At 42.4% G+C, this 18,968-nt stretch overlaps 1 protein-coding gene across 4 annotated transcripts in view; it reads left to right on the top strand.

Annotated features, from left to right (window-relative positions):
* Positions 1–18,968, top strand: part of kcnq5b (potassium voltage-gated channel, KQT-like subfamily, member 5b) — a 123,296-nt gene that overhangs the window by 91,834 nt on the left and 12,494 nt on the right. For 2 of the 4 annotated variants that reach the window (XM_030423186.1, XM_030423204.1), the window contains exons 4-10: positions 3,662–3,837; positions 7,152–7,277; positions 10,511–10,621; positions 12,383–12,478; positions 13,442–13,536; positions 15,291–15,317; positions 17,398–17,454. In XM_030423186.1, coding sequence (XP_030279046.1) covers positions 3,662–3,837; positions 7,152–7,277; positions 10,511–10,621; positions 12,383–12,478; positions 13,442–13,536; positions 15,291–15,317; positions 17,398–17,454 — 688 coding nt within the window. The remainder of the gene's footprint in view (positions 1–3,661; positions 3,838–7,151; positions 7,278–10,510; positions 10,622–12,382; positions 12,479–13,441; positions 13,537–15,290; positions 15,318–17,397; positions 17,455–18,968) is intronic. The other 2 variants (XM_030423194.1, XM_030423214.1) reach the window with 1 other exon arrangement.

An 18,968-nucleotide genomic window follows, 5' to 3' on the forward strand; every position in this document is an offset into this window, starting at 1 on the left:
GCAAAAAAAAAAATACTGTAAATGTGCTCCTGCAGTTTAGGATGTCTAAGAAATTCTTTGGACCTTCCAAAAGTCCCTCTACCTGAGTGTCCTGAAGTGTTGCGTCCTGGCGAGATGACTGACAGTTGGTTGGCCCGTGCACTTTTACAAACACGGGCGCACGCCATTTCATCCCTCATCTTTCTGTCAATCACTTTCCTCACGTTTCCGTCTCTGCTGCAGCTCCGCAGGTGCCCCTGAGACTCTTATCGCCTCGGTCTCATTACTGAATTTTTCATGGTGCTTCTGCTGATTTTTCTCCTTTTTCCTCTCCGGCATATGGGTCAGCTGCTCCATCATTTAGCGCAGGAACCATCAGCACCACCTTGGTCAGCATTTCTTTCAGAGAACGAGTTCAGGAGAGTTTCACACGGCACGTCACTGGAATAGAAGACCTGCTGCAAAGAGGAGGAGGAATGTCATTTCTTGGAGCTTGTTACTTTTGTTGTCTGTGCTCTCTGTGGGTTTGATGTTGTTCACTTGTTCTTCTGTGTGAACTTCCTCTGAGCAGAGTCAGATCTGTGTGTGTGTGCGTGTGTGTGTGTGTGTGTGTGTGATTGCCTGCCTGTCTGTCCTTCCGTGCCTTTGTTTGTTCCAGCTGTGTATCTGTCTGTCATCATTTGGAGCACATACAGTACAGTTTGCCTCCTCTGTACCATGTGCTTATGGGAAATGAAATAAGAAAAAAAAAATCTGAATCTACAGTGCAGAGATTGTGTTTATTTCAGATATAGCGGGTGAAAAAATATTCTTCCTGGAACAGTGCTTCGAACAATTACCTCTTCGCCCCTGTCCTGTTAGCGTCTGCAGCAGATCAATGTGCCAGGAGACGTATATATACACATATAGTGTATATAAGAAGAGCACACAGTACATTATTGGACTTGCCACATTCAGGATTTACAGTTGGGTTGACATCAGTGCATTGCTGTTATTGCAGCTACATGATAGACATCAAGACGGTGCCAGGTATTCTGGTCTCCAGGCTCAGATGAGTCTGTTTAAGAGGCCAGTTTCACATCAGCTGTGTGTCCACTGTACAGTCTTTTGTAGTTTCTGGGCTTCTCTTCTCAAAGGTGTCGGCGTGTAGTTTGATCATAAATGATTCTGCGGAAGCAAGGCTGGGTGGAAGGATGAAGCAATCTTTATTAAAACAGAATCTAGCGCCTTGAGTCCGGATCAGAAGCAGCTGCGCTCTGATGTTATCAAATCTCTGGACAAAACAATGCCAATATGCTCTGGCCTCTGCCCCATCAAACCTCAGCCTTTACTCTTAGGAGGTTTTCCAAGCACCACCCCTGTCTCTCCTCGTAGGGGCCTTCTTAAAGTCCTTTGGGCTGTACCTGCCTAATCCTAATTGGTCATTGCGGTGGGTTGAGGGTCCATCTATCCAATCGACATGAAAAGGTATCTCCCTGCTCATCTCCCATAAAAGGCTAAATCTGTTACTGTTCCTCCTTGGGTCTTGTACTCCAAAATTACCTAAATGATCTCTCTATCCTTTTCTGGAGATGTACACGTTTAGACATCTTCCTCTACCTGACATAGGAGTCAGGCTCTGTTTTAGTCCCTATAGTGGCCTTGTCCCCTACTAACCTTTGACCCACACACAGCTGAATGCTGCCTCCAAGGTCCCTTGGAGCTGTGAGCCCCGTATTGTCTACATTCCTTAGCTTACACAAGGAGGAGCAGGTTAGGTTTAAACTGAGTTGAATTAAAGGCCAGAATGTGTTGCAGTCCAGACACCTCACTTTCCCCAGGGACCTTTAGAGAAACTGCTCCTCCACTGCAGGGACCAGGTTCTAAATCACATTTCAACTTCCGGGGGACATTATTTTACCCCCAAAAGTACCTGCTTTGTAGTACTTTCCAAAAGAACACAAGCCTTGGTGGTGGGGCTTGTAACACTGCACGTTTCTGATTGGCTGAGCTGCGTTGTATTTCATTTTTGGAAAACTGCAGCCCTCCGTTTTGCTTGGAGCTACAGAGAAAAAAAAAGCATGTGAGAGATGCACCGAGGATAAAGGGCTTAGATCAGGTGTCTCAAACTCAGATCTCTGGGCCTCTGTTGGTGTTGTCATCTCATAGGAGGGCCTCCACAGCGTTTCAAGCACTGCCAGAAAGCACAATATTTCAGAAAATTTCGTTTTTATTTACATTATTGACATATATAATACAAACTGTTTTCTGTTATAGATGTTTATAGGATTGGTTTTAACAGTTCTGCCTAGTGAATCTTCTGCTCTTTCCCTCCATGATGAAGCGCAGGATGAGCCAGTGTTGATCTCACGTTGAGCCGTTGCAACTTTTTTTTTCAGTCGTAAGTGTTTTCCTCTACTCGGCTGGCTCCCTTGACAGATCCGGGAACACTGATAATCTGAGGCCGTCCCATTCAAACCCGCGCTTTACTCAGGCCATCTTCTACTACTACCTCTATCCCTCGCTGATTGTCGTAAGAATCTAACCAGACCTGGGTGGCTGGTCCTCACATTTCAAATGACAAATTCCCCTCTCCACATCAGTTCCAGGTCCTTTGCTGACAACTTTTGTGCCGTTCATCCCGTAGATTTCTTTCAGTCCAACTAAACTCACATTTTTTTCTCTCGCCTGCTGTCTGGTGTTTACGAGCCCCTCGGTGCTGTCCTCCGGGCTTCATCCAGTCTTTCTCGAATGCCATTCACCTCGTCAGGTGTTGTTCCCCTGGTGGTCGATATGTCTGCCGCCACAGCTTGCAGTGTAGCACTTATTTTGGTGATTTGGGAACATTCCTCAGGCTCTGTGTTTTCTTATCAGTGCGCTTCTCTGGCAATGACTTTGAGGCTGTCTTCTTCTCAGGTGGGGGAGGCGTTCTCCAGGTAGTCATGGCTACCTTAGAATACTCTCTCAAGACTGTTTGAACACATAGTGAAGACAGCGAGACATCCGATTTTACAAAAATGGTGTGGATTATCACCAGAAATATCGCTGGGTGAGTGGAGCTCGTCTGCTGTGCCGCCATCTTGCTTGACATACCCACTTCACTGCCACGTCGGTTTTTACAGGGTGGTCTGCTTAACAACAATGACATGAACTGCCCACTGCCCCCACCGTCATTTTTACTTTTTCAGAAATCAATAATCTGATGACGGACACTATGATTAAAAACTGCCGAAGGCGTCTAATTTGTGCAGCAGTCACATTTAACTTTTGGTGTGGAGAGAGTTAGGAGAGCTGACTGACAGCATGACGGCTGAGGATTTGTTGTCAAACCGTAAAGCAAAGGAACCTATTTTGGTAATGTGTCTTATTTAGACTCAGTCACGGTAGGAAACCTGATGACAGAATTGAGGGAAAAGGAATCATAACCTCGCTGAAATTTCTGACATCAAATCGATTGAAGATTGCAGGAAGAGAACTACAAACACTTACAGAACAACACGACTTGTTAAGGGAAGCAGTTTTTTTTATCTAAATTCTGTATATATTCTATATTAGGACGTTTCCTCAACTAAAATGTATAAAGGTGACGGCAAATATAATGAATCTTGTTTCCAGGTTTTTGACTGTAATTGATTATAATTGGTGCAGATTCCTGACTTTGTCTTGGCGAACCCTCTGTGAGTTTTCCCTCTCTGCCCTCCAGACATCATCGTGCTGATAGCGTCAGTAGCGGTGGTCTCGGCGGGAAGCCAGGGCAACATCTTCGCCACCTCTGTCCTGCGGAGCCTTCGTTTCCTGCAGATCCTACGCATGGTGCGGATGGACCGAAGAGGAGGTACCTGGAAGCTTCTGGGCTCTGTAGTCTACGCACACAGCAAGGTTGGATAATACATATGAATGGGCAATAAACACACACGCATGTACTGCTGTTAGCTACAGGACAAGATCCCTGGGAACTGACAAGGTTTCTTGTTGATACCTGCTAGCGTGGGGCTCTGAGCTCAATACACCACCATGATGATATAGTATAGTATCTTTACATGCACTCTAATAAAGTGATCTTACATGAGATGAATACAGGAGTACTCTAATGAAACAAGGCTGCAGACAGGGGGTTCACATTGGAGGGGAACAGATCAGCTCCCCTCCCCTCGGTCCCTCCACCCCTGAGAAATAATATGACATTTGAAAACTTTCCTGCCATTCTACAATAATTAAGAATTCAGAAACAAGTGCTATGAACTTTTAATCTGACAGGAATTTAGTTTAAAATTGCATCACAATTGTTTGCAGTTACTGAAATGGCTACAGCAGCACCGCTCGGACGATGCCGAGCTGGGTTTTCAAGTGTTGAAAAGCAGATCTAGCATGTCATTACGATACAAGCGCAAAGCATGGCAGGTTTCTCACATTTCTCACCTGTTACTGACCGGAAGCTTCTCTTTGCCATTGTCGCCAAGTGCCTGCTCATGGGGGAGTGTTGGAGTATGAGTATGCATCTCTTTATGATTATTCAACACAGAGTAAAATGACACGTTTAACCTGCTAGGCCAGAGAAAACACAAAATCAATGTCGGACAGATTATACGAATGTTTGCAGGAGCGGGCAGGAGTGTAACACACACACACTGCTGGAGAAGGAAAACTGAGATCAAGTAAATAATAGGAACACCAGGAGAAGCAGCCTCGGTGAAGCTCAGTGTATGTATGTATGCTCAGTGTCGGTTTTATAGTCAATTTTTAAAGTAATACTTAGTGCTGGTGTCATTTCTAATATTTTGTTCCCTTCATGTATGTTAACAGTCTGTGCAAAACATTACACATATTAAAATAATGTGTAGTATACCTTTACATTTACATGAACTTTTAGGGCATTTAGGAGACACTTTTGTCCAAAGCGACTTCCAGTAAGTACATTTGTCACAAGAAAGAAACAACAACATATCACCGTGGATAAAGTAATGAAGAAAAAAGAAAAGAAAAGCATACATTATGCTTTAGACTATATCCATATTGACTTTCTTTGTGTCTTTGGAAATGCCATCAGTTTTGTTGAAATATTCAGAGCTCCGTCTAGCATTTGCGCTCTGACTGGTTCTTTTCATGCATTTCTTGCCTTTTCTTACCTCAACTCACCCTCGTCTCTCCGTGCTCCACCAGGACCGACCAACACAAATCCATCCACTTCTTTAACTCCCGTCTTAGATCAGCATGACCCGCAGAGAGGCAGAGGCCAGGACAGGCCATTGTTGCTGGCAAAGTCCTTCTGTTATTTTTTACAAAGCTGCACATTCAGACTGAATAATCTAGATCACATTTCAGATGAAAAGGTCAAATCATGTACGTAGTGATGCTGTGTTTGTAAGGGCCTTTCAGAGAGGGCTTTTGGGGCCACTGACGAGGATTCGTGTGAGTCTCTGGCCAGGCAAATGTTTCTCCAAGTGGATTTTGTGAAATAATAATGACCACAAAACAACCAATTATGTAGCCTGAAGTAAAAGAAAAAAGTCATCACACTCAGCTAAATCCATTCACCTGACACATACTGTGCAAACACACGCAGCTCTGGTGATATGTAGCCATGTTTTCTTTTGAGGTATCAGTCTCAGAGATGCTTGCCGCCCCTTAAAGCATACCGTCTACAGTTTTCAAAGGGACTATTTCTTCTGCAGAGAGTAGGTACAAAACATGCCCAGTGAATCAGCAACAGCAAGCAGTGGCTAGTTAATTAAGGAGCCGAGAGCAGCAGCAGGGTAGAAAATCAATTGCAATAAAGGTGGACGCTGAAGCCAGTGGTCAGCGTCAGCAACGGCACTAAGTGGTACAACTATCACAACACTAGATCTTGGCATTTAGAGTAAATATTATGTGAAGGGCTGTGGAGAAACTGAGAAACAAATCCAGCCTGTTTCAAGTTTTTAAAGGGACAGTTAACCCTGTTGCCAAGTTTTGGAGATGTCAGCCGTAGAGATTTCTGCCGTCTTTACAATGGCAGAGGATGCTCGTCCATCAGGAGCCATTTGGGGCTCAGTATCTTGCTAAAGGATACTCCGACGTGCAGCTGGGGAGTCAAACCAGTGACCTTTCCGATTACTACCTCCTGAGCTACAGTTGGCCGTGAATGACTGCCACATATAGTGGCTGAATGTAAGCAATAACACCTTTAAGGCTGCTCCTGGCTATTGTCTGGTCGCAGGAAATAAAATGGACAAAATTGGACTCGGGCGACGGCAAGTCAGAGACTGTCTGCAGAGGCCTGTCTCCACCACAACATCATGATCAGGCTCTTAAAGGGACATTACTGATGCTTGCAGCCAGCAACACTTGAGACAGTGTTTACCTGATGTGGAACTTTTAATGTGAAGATGCTGATCACATCATCATCAGCATCATCTCGTGTACATTCACCCAGATGCAAATTTGAAAAAACGCACTACACACTTATTTCCTGGGTGTGTACGTGCTTATGTATAAAATAATGTATATGTTATTTGTTTGCGTAGCGCGATGGAACTACAGGCTTTCATTTTGTTTTGCGACACTGTGTTGCATTATGTCAAATAAGTCACCTTGAACATGTGTACCTGCTCAGGCACTGCCGAGAGACGGTCGCTGTCAGCCAAAGCATCTTTTCTCTCTGTTTGAGATAAATGCTTTTGTTCTCTGTCCCTAACAAAGGAGCCTGAGACCAGAGGCTGTTATTCTTTTTTTATTTCATCCACTACTGACTTAGCTGGTTAGCTAAGGCACCACATTGGTACTCTGTGTATCGTTCAGTCTTCCTCTGAAATAACCAATGAATTAAAATGAACAAACCTGGCTGAACCGAGCATGAAGCCTGAGGCTTGATCTGGTCGGCACTAATGATTTAGTGTTTCTACCGCAAACCTACAATATGAGCTGAATTTCAGAGCGAATCACTCCTGAGGGCGTCCTGTCACCGTAGACAGGATCGGTAGAGTCTTGATCTCATCTGCTTTTTGATCAGAATTTGGTGTCCTGGCGTTGACATACATTTAGGTTTGCAAAAGCAGAAGGGACGGTGACTGCGTGTTAGAAAATAATCTGCAACGATTGGATTTAAATCACAGATTCAATAAAGAGTCACAAACATCACTTGCATCACCTGCTCGCTTCTATTAGACAGAACGTTTCGTCCTCAAAGTGAATGGTTTTGTGACCTCTGCCTACAGGAGCTGGTCACCGCCTGGTACATCGGCTTCTTGGTGCTGATCTTCTCTTCATTCCTCGTCTATCTCGTGGAGAACAAGTTCAACAAGGAGTTCGCCACCTACGCTGACGCTTTGTGGTGGGGCACGGTGAGTTTGGAGACCGCCTCCCTTCAGTCAAGTTTCAGAATGGAAAAGATGACTATAACAGTGTCCGTAGGTATCGACTGATATCTTCACATCTGCAGTCTGTTTTTAGCTGCTAACCAGAGAAATCTAAGCTAAGCTAGGTCTGACCTGCTATCACACTGCGTTGCATAGGGTCCTGCATTGGACTGGACAGATGAAAATCGGCATCTCGTTTAATGTTTCCTGCAGTTCATTATGTCTTTGCTTCGACAGCACCTTTAAAAACATTAGGCATTCAGGGCTCCATTAACCACCATTTTCACACCAGCTCAAAAAAAAATAAATAAGAGCCACGTGACAGCAGCCACCTTCGTCACGCGAGGAAATCAGAGTCTGTATGAAAGCTAATCCGGAGAGATCAGTCTGCCAAAACAGAGATGGATAGATGGATATGTATGTGTATAGATACTGTAGATAGATAAAACTGACAGACTGCTGGAGGCAAGCAAGGAGCAAGAAGTGCCAGCTCCAGTTCACAAGCAGGTTTATCTGTCATCAGATAGTGAACACACTGCATTAAAATTCTTCTTTTCAGGCGTTTGCTAACCACATGTGAATAGCTCTATTCAGTAGTTGCAGTTAGATGTGCTAAGTACCATCACTATGAATCATTATCACAGCTAACTCTTCACAGATCATCCTGATAGACCTAAGGAGGCTTTCACTGTAAAGAACAACATGAACACCTTTTTCTCTTTTTTTCCCATAATAAATAAATAAATGAACATTTCAGCCACAGGCTTTCATCAGTGCGCTCAGAACCAAGGCCACACAGATCTGCTCCTGTAAAGCCTACACACAGGTCCAATCATTCAGATGTGATTGCACTGCCAGAAGGCATCATTTCAAGTGGAGTGCAAATATAATACATAATCAAAGTAGTCGAAGAAAAAAAGGCAGAAACTGACAACATGAGCCTGTTTACAGCAAATGGATATTCAGACTAGTCTGAAAAACAAATGAACCTTCTTCATGTTACCTTTAATCTCATCCAGAAATGTATATTTTCTCATTCACCACATTGACTGTTTGGAGTATGCGATGAGCTTCAGGCAGAGATGAGGACTCAAGTCTGCGACTTGGTTTCAAGGCGAACTTAAAGGAGAACTTCGGTCGATTTAAACATGCAGCTTCATTGCTCAAGCTACCCTTGACATGCCAGTACCGAAGACGCGAACAGATTTGGTCCAGCCATTACAGAGCTCCATGAACGGAGACTTAGCATTGAACGCTAACAGCATGGGGTCAGAACTTTACACTGTGTTTTAAGCGTCTTAACATGCTCCACATCTCACACCAAAAGTTATGCAACATCAGCAGACACCTTAGCACACAGCACTGTAGCGTGTATGACTCAAAATGAATAAAAAAGTAGTTAAAACAGTGTGTTTGTGCAAGGAGCTACCTACCTGTTTGTTGACATCCGTGTCTTCCGGTAGCTAGACCAAACTAGTCGATCCGTCGAGCGTGCACTTACTCCCTCACTGGCGGAGACGAAAACGTAATCCAGCATTTTCGTGTTTCTGTTCATAATGTACATGTCCATGTTACAGCCTGTCATTAGCCATGAGCCTTACAATAGCCTGTTAAGCCTGTTAAGTGCACACTCAGTGGATATACTAGTTTGGTCTAGCTACCGGAACACACGGATGTCAACAAACAGGTAAGTAGCTGCTTGCACAAACACACTGTTTTAACTACTTTTTTATTCAGTTTGAGTCATACACACTACAGTGCTGTGTGCTAAGGTGTCTGCTGATGTTGCATAACTTTTGGTGTGAGATGTGGAGCATGTTAAGATGCTTAAAACACAGTGTAAAGTTCTGACCCCATGCTGTTAGCTGTCAATGCTAAATCTCCGTTCACAGAGCTCTGTAATGGTTGGACCAAATGTTTTCGCGTCTTCGGTACTGGCAAGTCAAGGGTAGCTTGAGCAATGAAGCTGCATGTTTAAATCGACCGAAGTTCTCCTTTAAGTTGCCACACACAGAGACTTAAGATTTGGCTTGGACTAGTACTCAAACATCACGACTCAGACTCACGATCTGGGACTCGGGAAAAATCTTTGTCTCCACAGATTGTCCCTCCCCAGTCCAAAATACAGTTACGAACATCATATACCTAAAAACTGATCAATGCTATGCTAATAGCTAAAGGAGTGATAATAACACAGCACATGTTTTGATTTATATATAAGTTATATGTAGTTATACAGTGTTCTAAGCATACCAGATGGCATACAGAACATTATAGAACGCTCATTGCAGTCTTAAGAGTCTTGGGGCAGCGGGAGCCTAAAGGAGACAGAAGTGAGCTTGTGGCAGAATACATTTGAGTGGAAGCGGAAAAGCACTTTTTTTTGTGAGCACCCTCACAAAAGAAAAAGTGAGGGTGCTTGCTCCACCCTCATTATCACCACTGAGGTGCCCTTGAGCAAGGCCCTTAACCCCGACTGCTCCTGCGGAGCTGCTCAGTGGCCAACCCATCAGACTGTAGTTGCTCTGAGATTTTGACAGCCTTAATGCCAACATAAGATTTCAAAATGATCATCCACAAACCAGTGGACGCATTCTTGATTCAATAATACAGTATTGAGTGGAATTGAGTTTATGCTGATCATAGCGAGGACAAATTTAAACTCTTTGTGATAAGATACCTTATTATTAAAGCTTAATAACCTATAACTACTTTGTAATGTTGAAAATACATAATTTAATTTGATTTATTTGCTGTTGATTTATAGATGGGTTAAGCTATTAAAAACAACTTCTGGGTTGCCAGATATCTCATGGGTTGTTAGTAAACTAAATTCAAGTGCGGGCTAAATAACAATATAAAGCAGTTGTCCCGCTGAATGAGGATAAACACAAACGAAAGGGATTATGTTAATAATAACCACAAAACCTAAACACTGTTATTAGTTGCTTATAACTGATACATTGAGCAGTAATACCCTATTTATATCTATAACCACTGATTGGTTGGTTATAAACTTTTGCACAAGGGAGTCTAATTAGAAGATGTTACAACGTGTGTTTCAAGAAACAAATTCTGTCGACTCTTTCATGTTAGAAAACAGTAGTTTTCTGATGTTTTTTAACTTCTATACAGCAGTCAAGTGTCTCTCATGTGTATACCAGAGCCTCGATACGAGCATCACCCAGGAGCATGTGATAAGTCATTTGTTTTCTCAGATCACCCTGACAACCATTGGCTATGGGGACAAAACACCAAAGACGTGGACGGGACGGATGCTGTCTGCAGGGTTCGCCCTCCTGGGCATCTCCTTCTTTGCCTTGCCTGCCGTAAGTCTGTATTCTTTGACTAAATCCTCCCTTTTTAATTAACAGGGAGCAGGCAGAGTCTTCAGAGCTATTCTGACTGATTAGTTAATAAGTTAGGGTAAAGTTTTTATTGCTTTTGAATTGTTTGAACAGCAAGCATGGTCTTGCTGTTCAAACCGATTTAATATGTTTTGAATAATATGTGATTGTAGGCCTGCGAGTTTTACCTGAAGGGAATACTTACTGTAAGGAAGTACATTATACAGTAAAGTATACATTTATTTTTATCTTCCATTACGTAGATGAAGGGCTTTTAACTCTTCTATTTGTACGAGTCTTACTTTAATGAGAGATCACCTGTGGTGCTGCTTTGAATGTTTTGATGAATACTTGCCCAAGAATGCACATGTACGTGAACGATGATATGATGTGAAATAATGTTTCATACGTTTGAGGTGTTTGATGGTTGATGGGAATGATGCACCGGCATCTCCATATTTAGTTCAAATATGTGAATATCATAGAAATTCAGTCAATTTATGAAAGTTTTCTCACAGCTTGACGCCTGAATCTACTGAAAACAGTAAGCGTAGATTAATTGGCATCGTGCACTTTGGGTAATGCACTCTCAGAGACAGAGTGAGATGACAAGATTGATCCTACTCTCACGTCTGTACAACTACAGCCATGGCGCTATGCAGCCAGGAGGCTATTAGCTTAGTTTAGTTTAAAGTCCCCCCAGCTAATCTGGCTTGCCTCGCAAAAAGGACACTTCAAAGGTCTGTTAGTGATAGAGGTCATATTATGCTAATGTTCAGGTTCATACTTGTATCTGGGGGTCCTGGTAGAATAGGTTTATATACTTTGATTTTCAAAAAACACATTATTTTTCTTATATGGTGCACTGCTGCAGCATCGCCTCTCACACTGTGTCTTCTCAGGGTGAGACATCTCGCCTCTGTTCAGTCTTTGGTGAGAGTTGCACATGCTCGTTACTTAACGGGCAGGATGTAGCCAACCAGAGGCAGGGCAGGTCGGGTCCTGCTGAGCGAGGTAGTGTGATCCAAAATAAAGCCAGCGCAGCCGGTGTCCACGGCTGCGGTACAGCCGTACATGTTCGAGCCCGATTCTGATACTGAAACACAAGTTAAACAAACCTGACCACCTTGGCAACCAAGACTGGAGCAGGATGTGAGGATGTGAATGGTTAGTTGTTATTTTGTAACTATCTTTTATTTCAAATACAACGTTTTAACTTTAATATTTCTCTACATCACAGTAGCAACTGTATGTCTGCTGACTAACGAGAGTGTATGTATTTTTTATAATGAATATAAAAATATACATATTTTCTTAACCCCTTTTACATAGTGATGCACATGTGTTACTGAAGTAAGGGCTCGACTCCAAACACAGGCGTTTCATGCAGTGCAGCAGCAGTGTTTCCTGTGGGAGAGAGAAACTTCTTACATCCACAAAAATGCTTCATATCACAAAAAGCACGTTATGACTTCTTTAACACTTTTTAAATCAACATAAACAGAAATATAAAACCAATAATTTGTACATTCTAAAGGGTCACACAGTCAGTCGAGGTGTGTGTCAGAGGAGTGCGCATAATCTTTTGTTGAGAGTGAAGTGTAATTCTCTGCGAGACGCAGAATAAGTATGTTTTTTCAAAATATCAAATTATTCCTTCTCGCAAAAAAAAACCTCAGTGATGCTTGTGAATCTTTGACCCACACACACATCCAGTGTTGACTCTTATTAATGTCACACCAGGGTATTCTGGGCTCAGGCTTTGCCCTGAAGGTCCAGGAGCAGCACAGACAGAAGCACTTTGAGAAAAGGAGGAACCCAGCCGCCTACCTCATCCAGGTAAAGCAGAGAGCCTGCTCTCTTTATGTTTCTTTGACTCACTTTGCTGTTTTTGGGTTGGAAAATTAAGACATTGTTGAAGTATCGTTGCTGTCACTCAAACAGTTCATCACAGTGTCTAAGTAGACTGGATGCCTGAACAGTAGAAAAAGTGTTTTAATGGTTTCATCATTGTCCATTCTCTCTTTCCCTCCATGGACTCTATGAGCCCCTGGTGCTGCCCAATAGAAAGTACATAGTATATAGCTTCACTCTGTCCCGCCCCGTGTCCCCTCGTCCTCACTCTGCAGTTAACTCTTTCATCTCTGGGAGGGTGTTTTGTCCTTTCCAGTCTCTCCTGCGTTTAAGCCCATAAACACCAAACCAAGTCATTCGTGCCAACCCTCTCACGCCTGCTGTACACATGTCCTCCTTCTCCAGCCTGATCTTCACACACACCGTTGGTTTCATCCTGAATATCAGTGGTGCTGACCTCACATTGTCCTCCACATGCTTCCTGCTCCTCTCCCCCACCCTCTCACCTTCCTTCCTCCCACCTGCTTCACCTTTATTCCTCTTTGGCTTCCCCCTCCCATCCTACGTTCCCTTCTCCCCCTTTCCTGACCTTCACGACCCTCTGCTCTCCTCCTCCTCGTCATCCTGTCTGTCCTCGTGTTGCACCAGGCTGCGTGGCGTTATTACTCCACCGACAGCGCCAGGCCCTACCTGAATGCCTCGTGGCGGCACTATGAGAGCCTCCTGCCTCCCCACAGGCATGTATCCAGGCCTGACCTCTGCCCAACAGCAGACGTGTGACACACATGTTTTTTGGTTTCACTAATCAGCTTTTTTCATTTGTTTTCTTTCTACTCACTTCATCCTCCTCCACCTCCTCCTCCTTCTCTTTTTTTTTGTGGGGGGGTGTCTTTTATTTATTTTTTTTTACGATTCTCTTCTTCCTGGTTTTGTGTTTTCTGCATGCAGTGTGTTTGGCGTAGTTATGCGGCTGATGAGAACTCGGTTTCCATTGCTACCTGGAAACCTCACTTGAAGGCGCTGCATACCTGCAGCCCCACAAAGTAGGTACAACTCTGGCAGCTGGTCTCTGTATTTGGTGTCTGTGCCCTCTAGTCTTCTTTTCCTGTACCTCAGTGTATATTTTAAGTTAAATTATTCTTTCTTTCTTTTTTATTGTCAATCCTTTTCACTTTTCCCAGCTTGGTCTTACTGTTTAATCTATCTTATATGCTTTTCTTCCTTAAAATATGAAAATATGCATTGATTTTTATCATTTTCTGTTTCCTGTGAGCCAACAAAAGAAAAGGCAGATTGTTTCTAGGCCCCGTTAGTCTCTTAAGACCCTTCATTTTGCTGCTCTGATATACATGTTATCCATCCACAGCATTCAGAGGCTGATTTATGTTTGACAATCATCCTCACATTTCCTAAGCGTTTCTAACTTCCCCCCTCACTATGACTGACACCTGTCAGCTCTAGCTAGCTAACATGACACATGGAAATCCAGCGAGAAACAGCAGCTAGTAGCAGTGATAACACAAACCCAGACCCAACAAAGTTAATCTTTTATAATAATTACATGTGGCCCAAACCATCAAAGCTCAGCGTCAGTTAAAAAGTGTGCTCCTTACAAGAGGAACGTATTAAAAAAGTTATATTAGCATTAATGACATTCCTGCTGTTTGCACATGGCTTTATGTATTAAAGCACGTAATCTAAAACATTATCAGTAATGTCAGCATGTACTGTATGAACCATTGTTACCATGTATATATACCAGACACTAGATATATGTGTTAAAATCCCATCACAGTTTTTATTTTCAGCGAAACAAACTATTACAGTAATGACAACGTGACACTTGATGGGATCTGTACCACACCCAAGCATGTTTCCTTATATCTGGAGCAGAATAGCTCTGCAGCACTTTAGTACTTTTCACACATTTCACTTTGATCAAAACATTTTAGCTTCTATAATTTGGATATTGCGCTTGACCATAATGTGATTTTGATAATATTGGGAGTAATTGAGCAGCCTTAGTTTTCTACCCCTCTGCACATTATGATGAAATCCCTCTGAAACATCTATAGAGACTGGAAACATCCTCTGCAAGGCCAATAGGAACTTAATTTTACAAACACCCACGACTTAAAGTGGTTAAGTGAACAGACATTCAGTCGCTCAGACACTACCTTCTCTTGCTTCCTTGGTTTGCATTGATCTGCATGTTTGTACTGAGCCTGTTTTTGGTTCAGGTCTGTTTCCCCGGGAATGCTTATTATTGATCGATGTGACGCTACCCTCAAATCTTCTGCAACAGTTGCTGACAGAGCAAACATCACGCTGATTTACAGGACCGTACCAGTGTGTATGCAGGTTTGAGCCTTAACGACCTGAGGATTTTACCCACCATTTCTCAGGACAGGCTGCTGCTGTTTTTTTTTAATATACTTTGAATATTCAATATCTGTACAGTATGATAATCATCAATGATTGTCAGTCATACATTAACATTAAATGGTAATGAAGGTTCAGTCTAAAGTCTGATATAGTTATAATTATTTCATAACACAAATGTACAAACAGGATGTTGTCACATTACTGCAACAAGATTCAAGAGTCTGCTAATAGAATTATGCATTCAGATTTCTGCAACAGTGTAATGCAAAGTCTGTGAGTTGTAGCAGTTTAAATGGGCTGAAACGTGCAAAAGCACTGGTATGGTTCTATGAGCACCGTGTTGACACTGACATATCATGAAAAGATGCTCTCTCATATATTGTTTTTTCTTCTTCTCTTTTGTCAACTCCAGGAAGGAGCAGGGAGAGTCAACCACAAGGTTCGTGACTGTTGTTCCGCTGAACATTCACTGTCTTCCATTATGTCACAGATCAAAAAGCACATTCACAAAGACCCGACAAATACAACAAGTTTTTCTTTTGGATTAGTTCCAGCGTTTTCTTTGGTTCTTTCTTTATTTTCTATTTCATATTTTCTCTCAGCTGAGGTCTTGGATGGCTGCTTGTGTATTACAACACTTTAGATTTGAGAGGTTTGGCCTTATTTATAAAGAGAAAGTAAAGTTTATAGTCCATAAACCTGCATGTACTGAGTGTTGTGGCAGCACAACAGGCTGTAAACACATCAGTGAGAGTATTTGCCTTTTTATACATTCACAGCCTTGGAGCAACATATTTGTGTCTTATAATGAAGTTAACGTTGCCTAAGTCTAAATTAGCCTATCAAGATTATTAATAGGCCTTAGCATTACAATAACTAGAAACAGAGTAGCAATACAGAACTAGTTAATCCTTTTTTTCTTATCCTCAGCCACATACAGCGATCAGCCCTCTGGCTTGGGCATAAAACACAATGATATTAACTCAGGATCATTCAATTAATCACAACTTGATAGAACAGATACAATTCTGTGTGTGTAGGCTGTACATTTTTACTGTCAGAGAATGTAAGGATCACTGTAGGCCTAAGACAGTGATGAAATCTTTTGAATTAATATTCATGTAAAATGTCAAAGCCACAGGGAGCCTCTGCAGAGGGGCGAGAGATCCCTGCTCTTTGTATTTGTAACATTTGTATTTTTTAGTGTCGCTTTAAAGTAAGGTAGCAAGTCATGAAATAACACACTTTTGCCAGCTGCATCAAAACTAAGGTACGATATCACCACCTTGTCTGGAAACAGTATGAAGCATCATGAAGCTAAAGACTCCTGTTGCTCCACTTCTGTGTGAACTGCACTGTCGCTGAGAGGGTGAAGGCCTTCTCACTAAAGGTGTTTCAGGCTGCGGGTAATGAAATGTGGACCTGTTAATGACGAGTCCAGCTAAAAGCACTCTCTATGACTCATTGTTTTATCTCTCCGTTTGGTGCTATCTTTCTTTTTTTTTTATCACTTTACCTTGTCTGTAAAACATACAGATGCTGAGGCACTCCTATTTAAAAAAATCTGTCACATAGCCACATACACACATTCATTTTTAACCATCAGGTATCTAGCATATACAGAATGTGAAAAGTCAGTTTAGTAAGTAGACAAATGGTGGAAGAGGAGAGGAGAGGAGAGGAGAGGAGAGGAGAGGAGAGGAGAGGAGAGGAGAGGAGAGGAAGGAGAGGAAGGAGAGGAGAGGAGAGGAAAGGAGAGGGAAAGGGGAGGAGAGGATATCTCCAGCCTCCACCTTTGCTTTATGTTCTGTCCAACTCCCCCGATTTACGCCTCCTCTGCAGAGCTGGAGAGGAGGTTAAAAACCTCACGGTACCGTCCAAGTGGAGCTGCTTTACTTTATTTATCAGCTTGATGTATCTGTTAATCTTCAGAGTAATATATCACACAAGTGTAGCGACTAAATTCAACCTTAGGACAAAAGAAATCACATGAAAAGCCCCAAGCAGATCTGCATGTTAACGCCCCTCAATGAACCAACAAGCATCTGTCTAAAGGTCACTGGACTCACACTGGTGACTCAGGCAATTGTTGCCATGGCTCGTGGAATTCGCACAGTTAAATGAGGGATATCGACATGAAGTATGTGAGTCACCGGTTTGCTGCCTTTTTCAGATGGTGCCGTGGATGTTCATTTTCCTCTACAGAGCTCAATTGCCTCTGTTCTGCTGCTTCTAAATGTCAGTGGTCGACATATTGAACAGAAGCTCGGCTATAGCACTTGGTACTTCACAGCCTACATACATACAAGTATAAATGCTTTCACACGTCAGTCCACTGAGGCTGACCTAATGCGACATGTGCACCACAATGAGTACAAAGCAGGGTCAAAGACGAAGGTTAAAGGGAAATCGGGGTTAGTAAGCGTTTTGTTTCACCAAACAGGGGTGAATATCTTCCTTCCTCTCTTTCTGCATCATGTAACACATGACCGTATTTCTATCTCCCCTTGATCTTTTAGTAAAATTGATAGTAATAAACAGAAGCTACTGAGGAGGCGTACCACTCGGAAACATAGGTACACAGCGTTTCTGCTCCCCTGTTACATGACGTTTTTTTATTTGGGAATGCTGACTAATTCTTTGGTGCATGGGTATCTGTAGGAGGCTGTGCAGCCACCGAGAGTGACGAGTAATTAAATATTTGCAGGGAGACATCAGTCGGCTTCATAGTAATACGCTCTCTCCGCTTTTGTTTGATCTTTGCCTGAGCAATGCGCTACTTTCTGCCTGTTGTGATTATTGGTCTCAACTACATTGGCTCTCAGATTGTTAACACCAGATTTCATTCTCAGTAGCAGATCCTGAAAATAATGAACATTTGCGAGCTGTGTCCTGACTGTAGGCTCCCCCTGTCTGAGATCCAAACTTTAAACACTATGGTACCGGTGATGACACATTGCTGTCAAGAGTATCAACACATTTCATATAAAACTACACGTGTTCAATTCAGTATACAGCACTACTTCCAAATGCTTGACACCTGTGCACTGCCTTTGCATTAGTCATGACATAGGTACCGTGTAGCTGCATAAACACCAAATCTTACACTCCCTAACTTTCTTTACATCTCATCTCCTGTTCCCTAACTTTCCACAAGTAATTTGTATTTATTCTCTTCCATAACCTCACCCTTTCATGACATGTTACTTATGTGCAATAAATGCTTTTGCTTGAAATGGTGATTTCCTTGTAGGGTATGGTATGGAACATATCATATTCTCAGCATAAATTAAAGTACAACATTATTCGCACTGTTTTTAACAATATCCCTTTTTTAGAAACATGCTAACCAATTCTTCACCCACAATGTCATATCGCTATGTTGGTGTTGTCCCTAGAATTCTTTTTTTAATGTTGGACGTGGACCATCATTGCATGCTTTTGTAATGGCATAGCTTAGTGATTCGGAGATAAAGACCGGAAAAATCTGAATAGGGGAGAAGTTATCCGTATAGTTCAACCCAAACCATGCTCTCCTAAACCTAACCAAGTACTTGTGTTGCCTAAACCTAACCAAGTACTTTTGTTGCCTTAACCTAACCAAGTACTTTTGTTGCCTTAACCTAACCAAGTACTTTTGTTGCCTAAACCTAACCAAGTACTTTTGTTGCCTTAACCTCACCAAGTACTTTTGTTGCCTTAACCTAACCAAGTACTTGTGTTGCCTAAACCTAACCAAGTACTTTTGTTGCCTAAACCTCACCAAGTACTTTTGTTGCCTTAACCTAACCAAGTACTTGTGTTGCCTAAACCTAACCAAGTACTTTTGTTGCCTTAAACTAACCAAGTACTTTTGTTGCCTAAACCTAACCAAGTACTTTTGTTGCCTTAACCTAACCAAGTACTTGTGTTGCCTAAACCTAACCAAGTACTTTTGTTGCCTTAACCTAACCAAGTACTTGTGTTGCCTAAACCTAACCAAGTACTTTTGTTGCCTAAACCTAACCAAGTACTTTTGTTGCCTTAACCTAACCTAGTTTCTTACTTCCCTAAACCTAACCAAGTATTTCTGTTGCCTAAAGCCAATCAA

This window comes from Sparus aurata, chromosome 1 (assembly GCF_900880675.1).
Source record: "Sparus aurata chromosome 1, fSpaAur1.1, whole genome shotgun sequence".
In the NCBI taxonomy this organism is placed as follows: domain Eukaryota; kingdom Metazoa; phylum Chordata; class Actinopteri; order Spariformes; family Sparidae; genus Sparus; species Sparus aurata.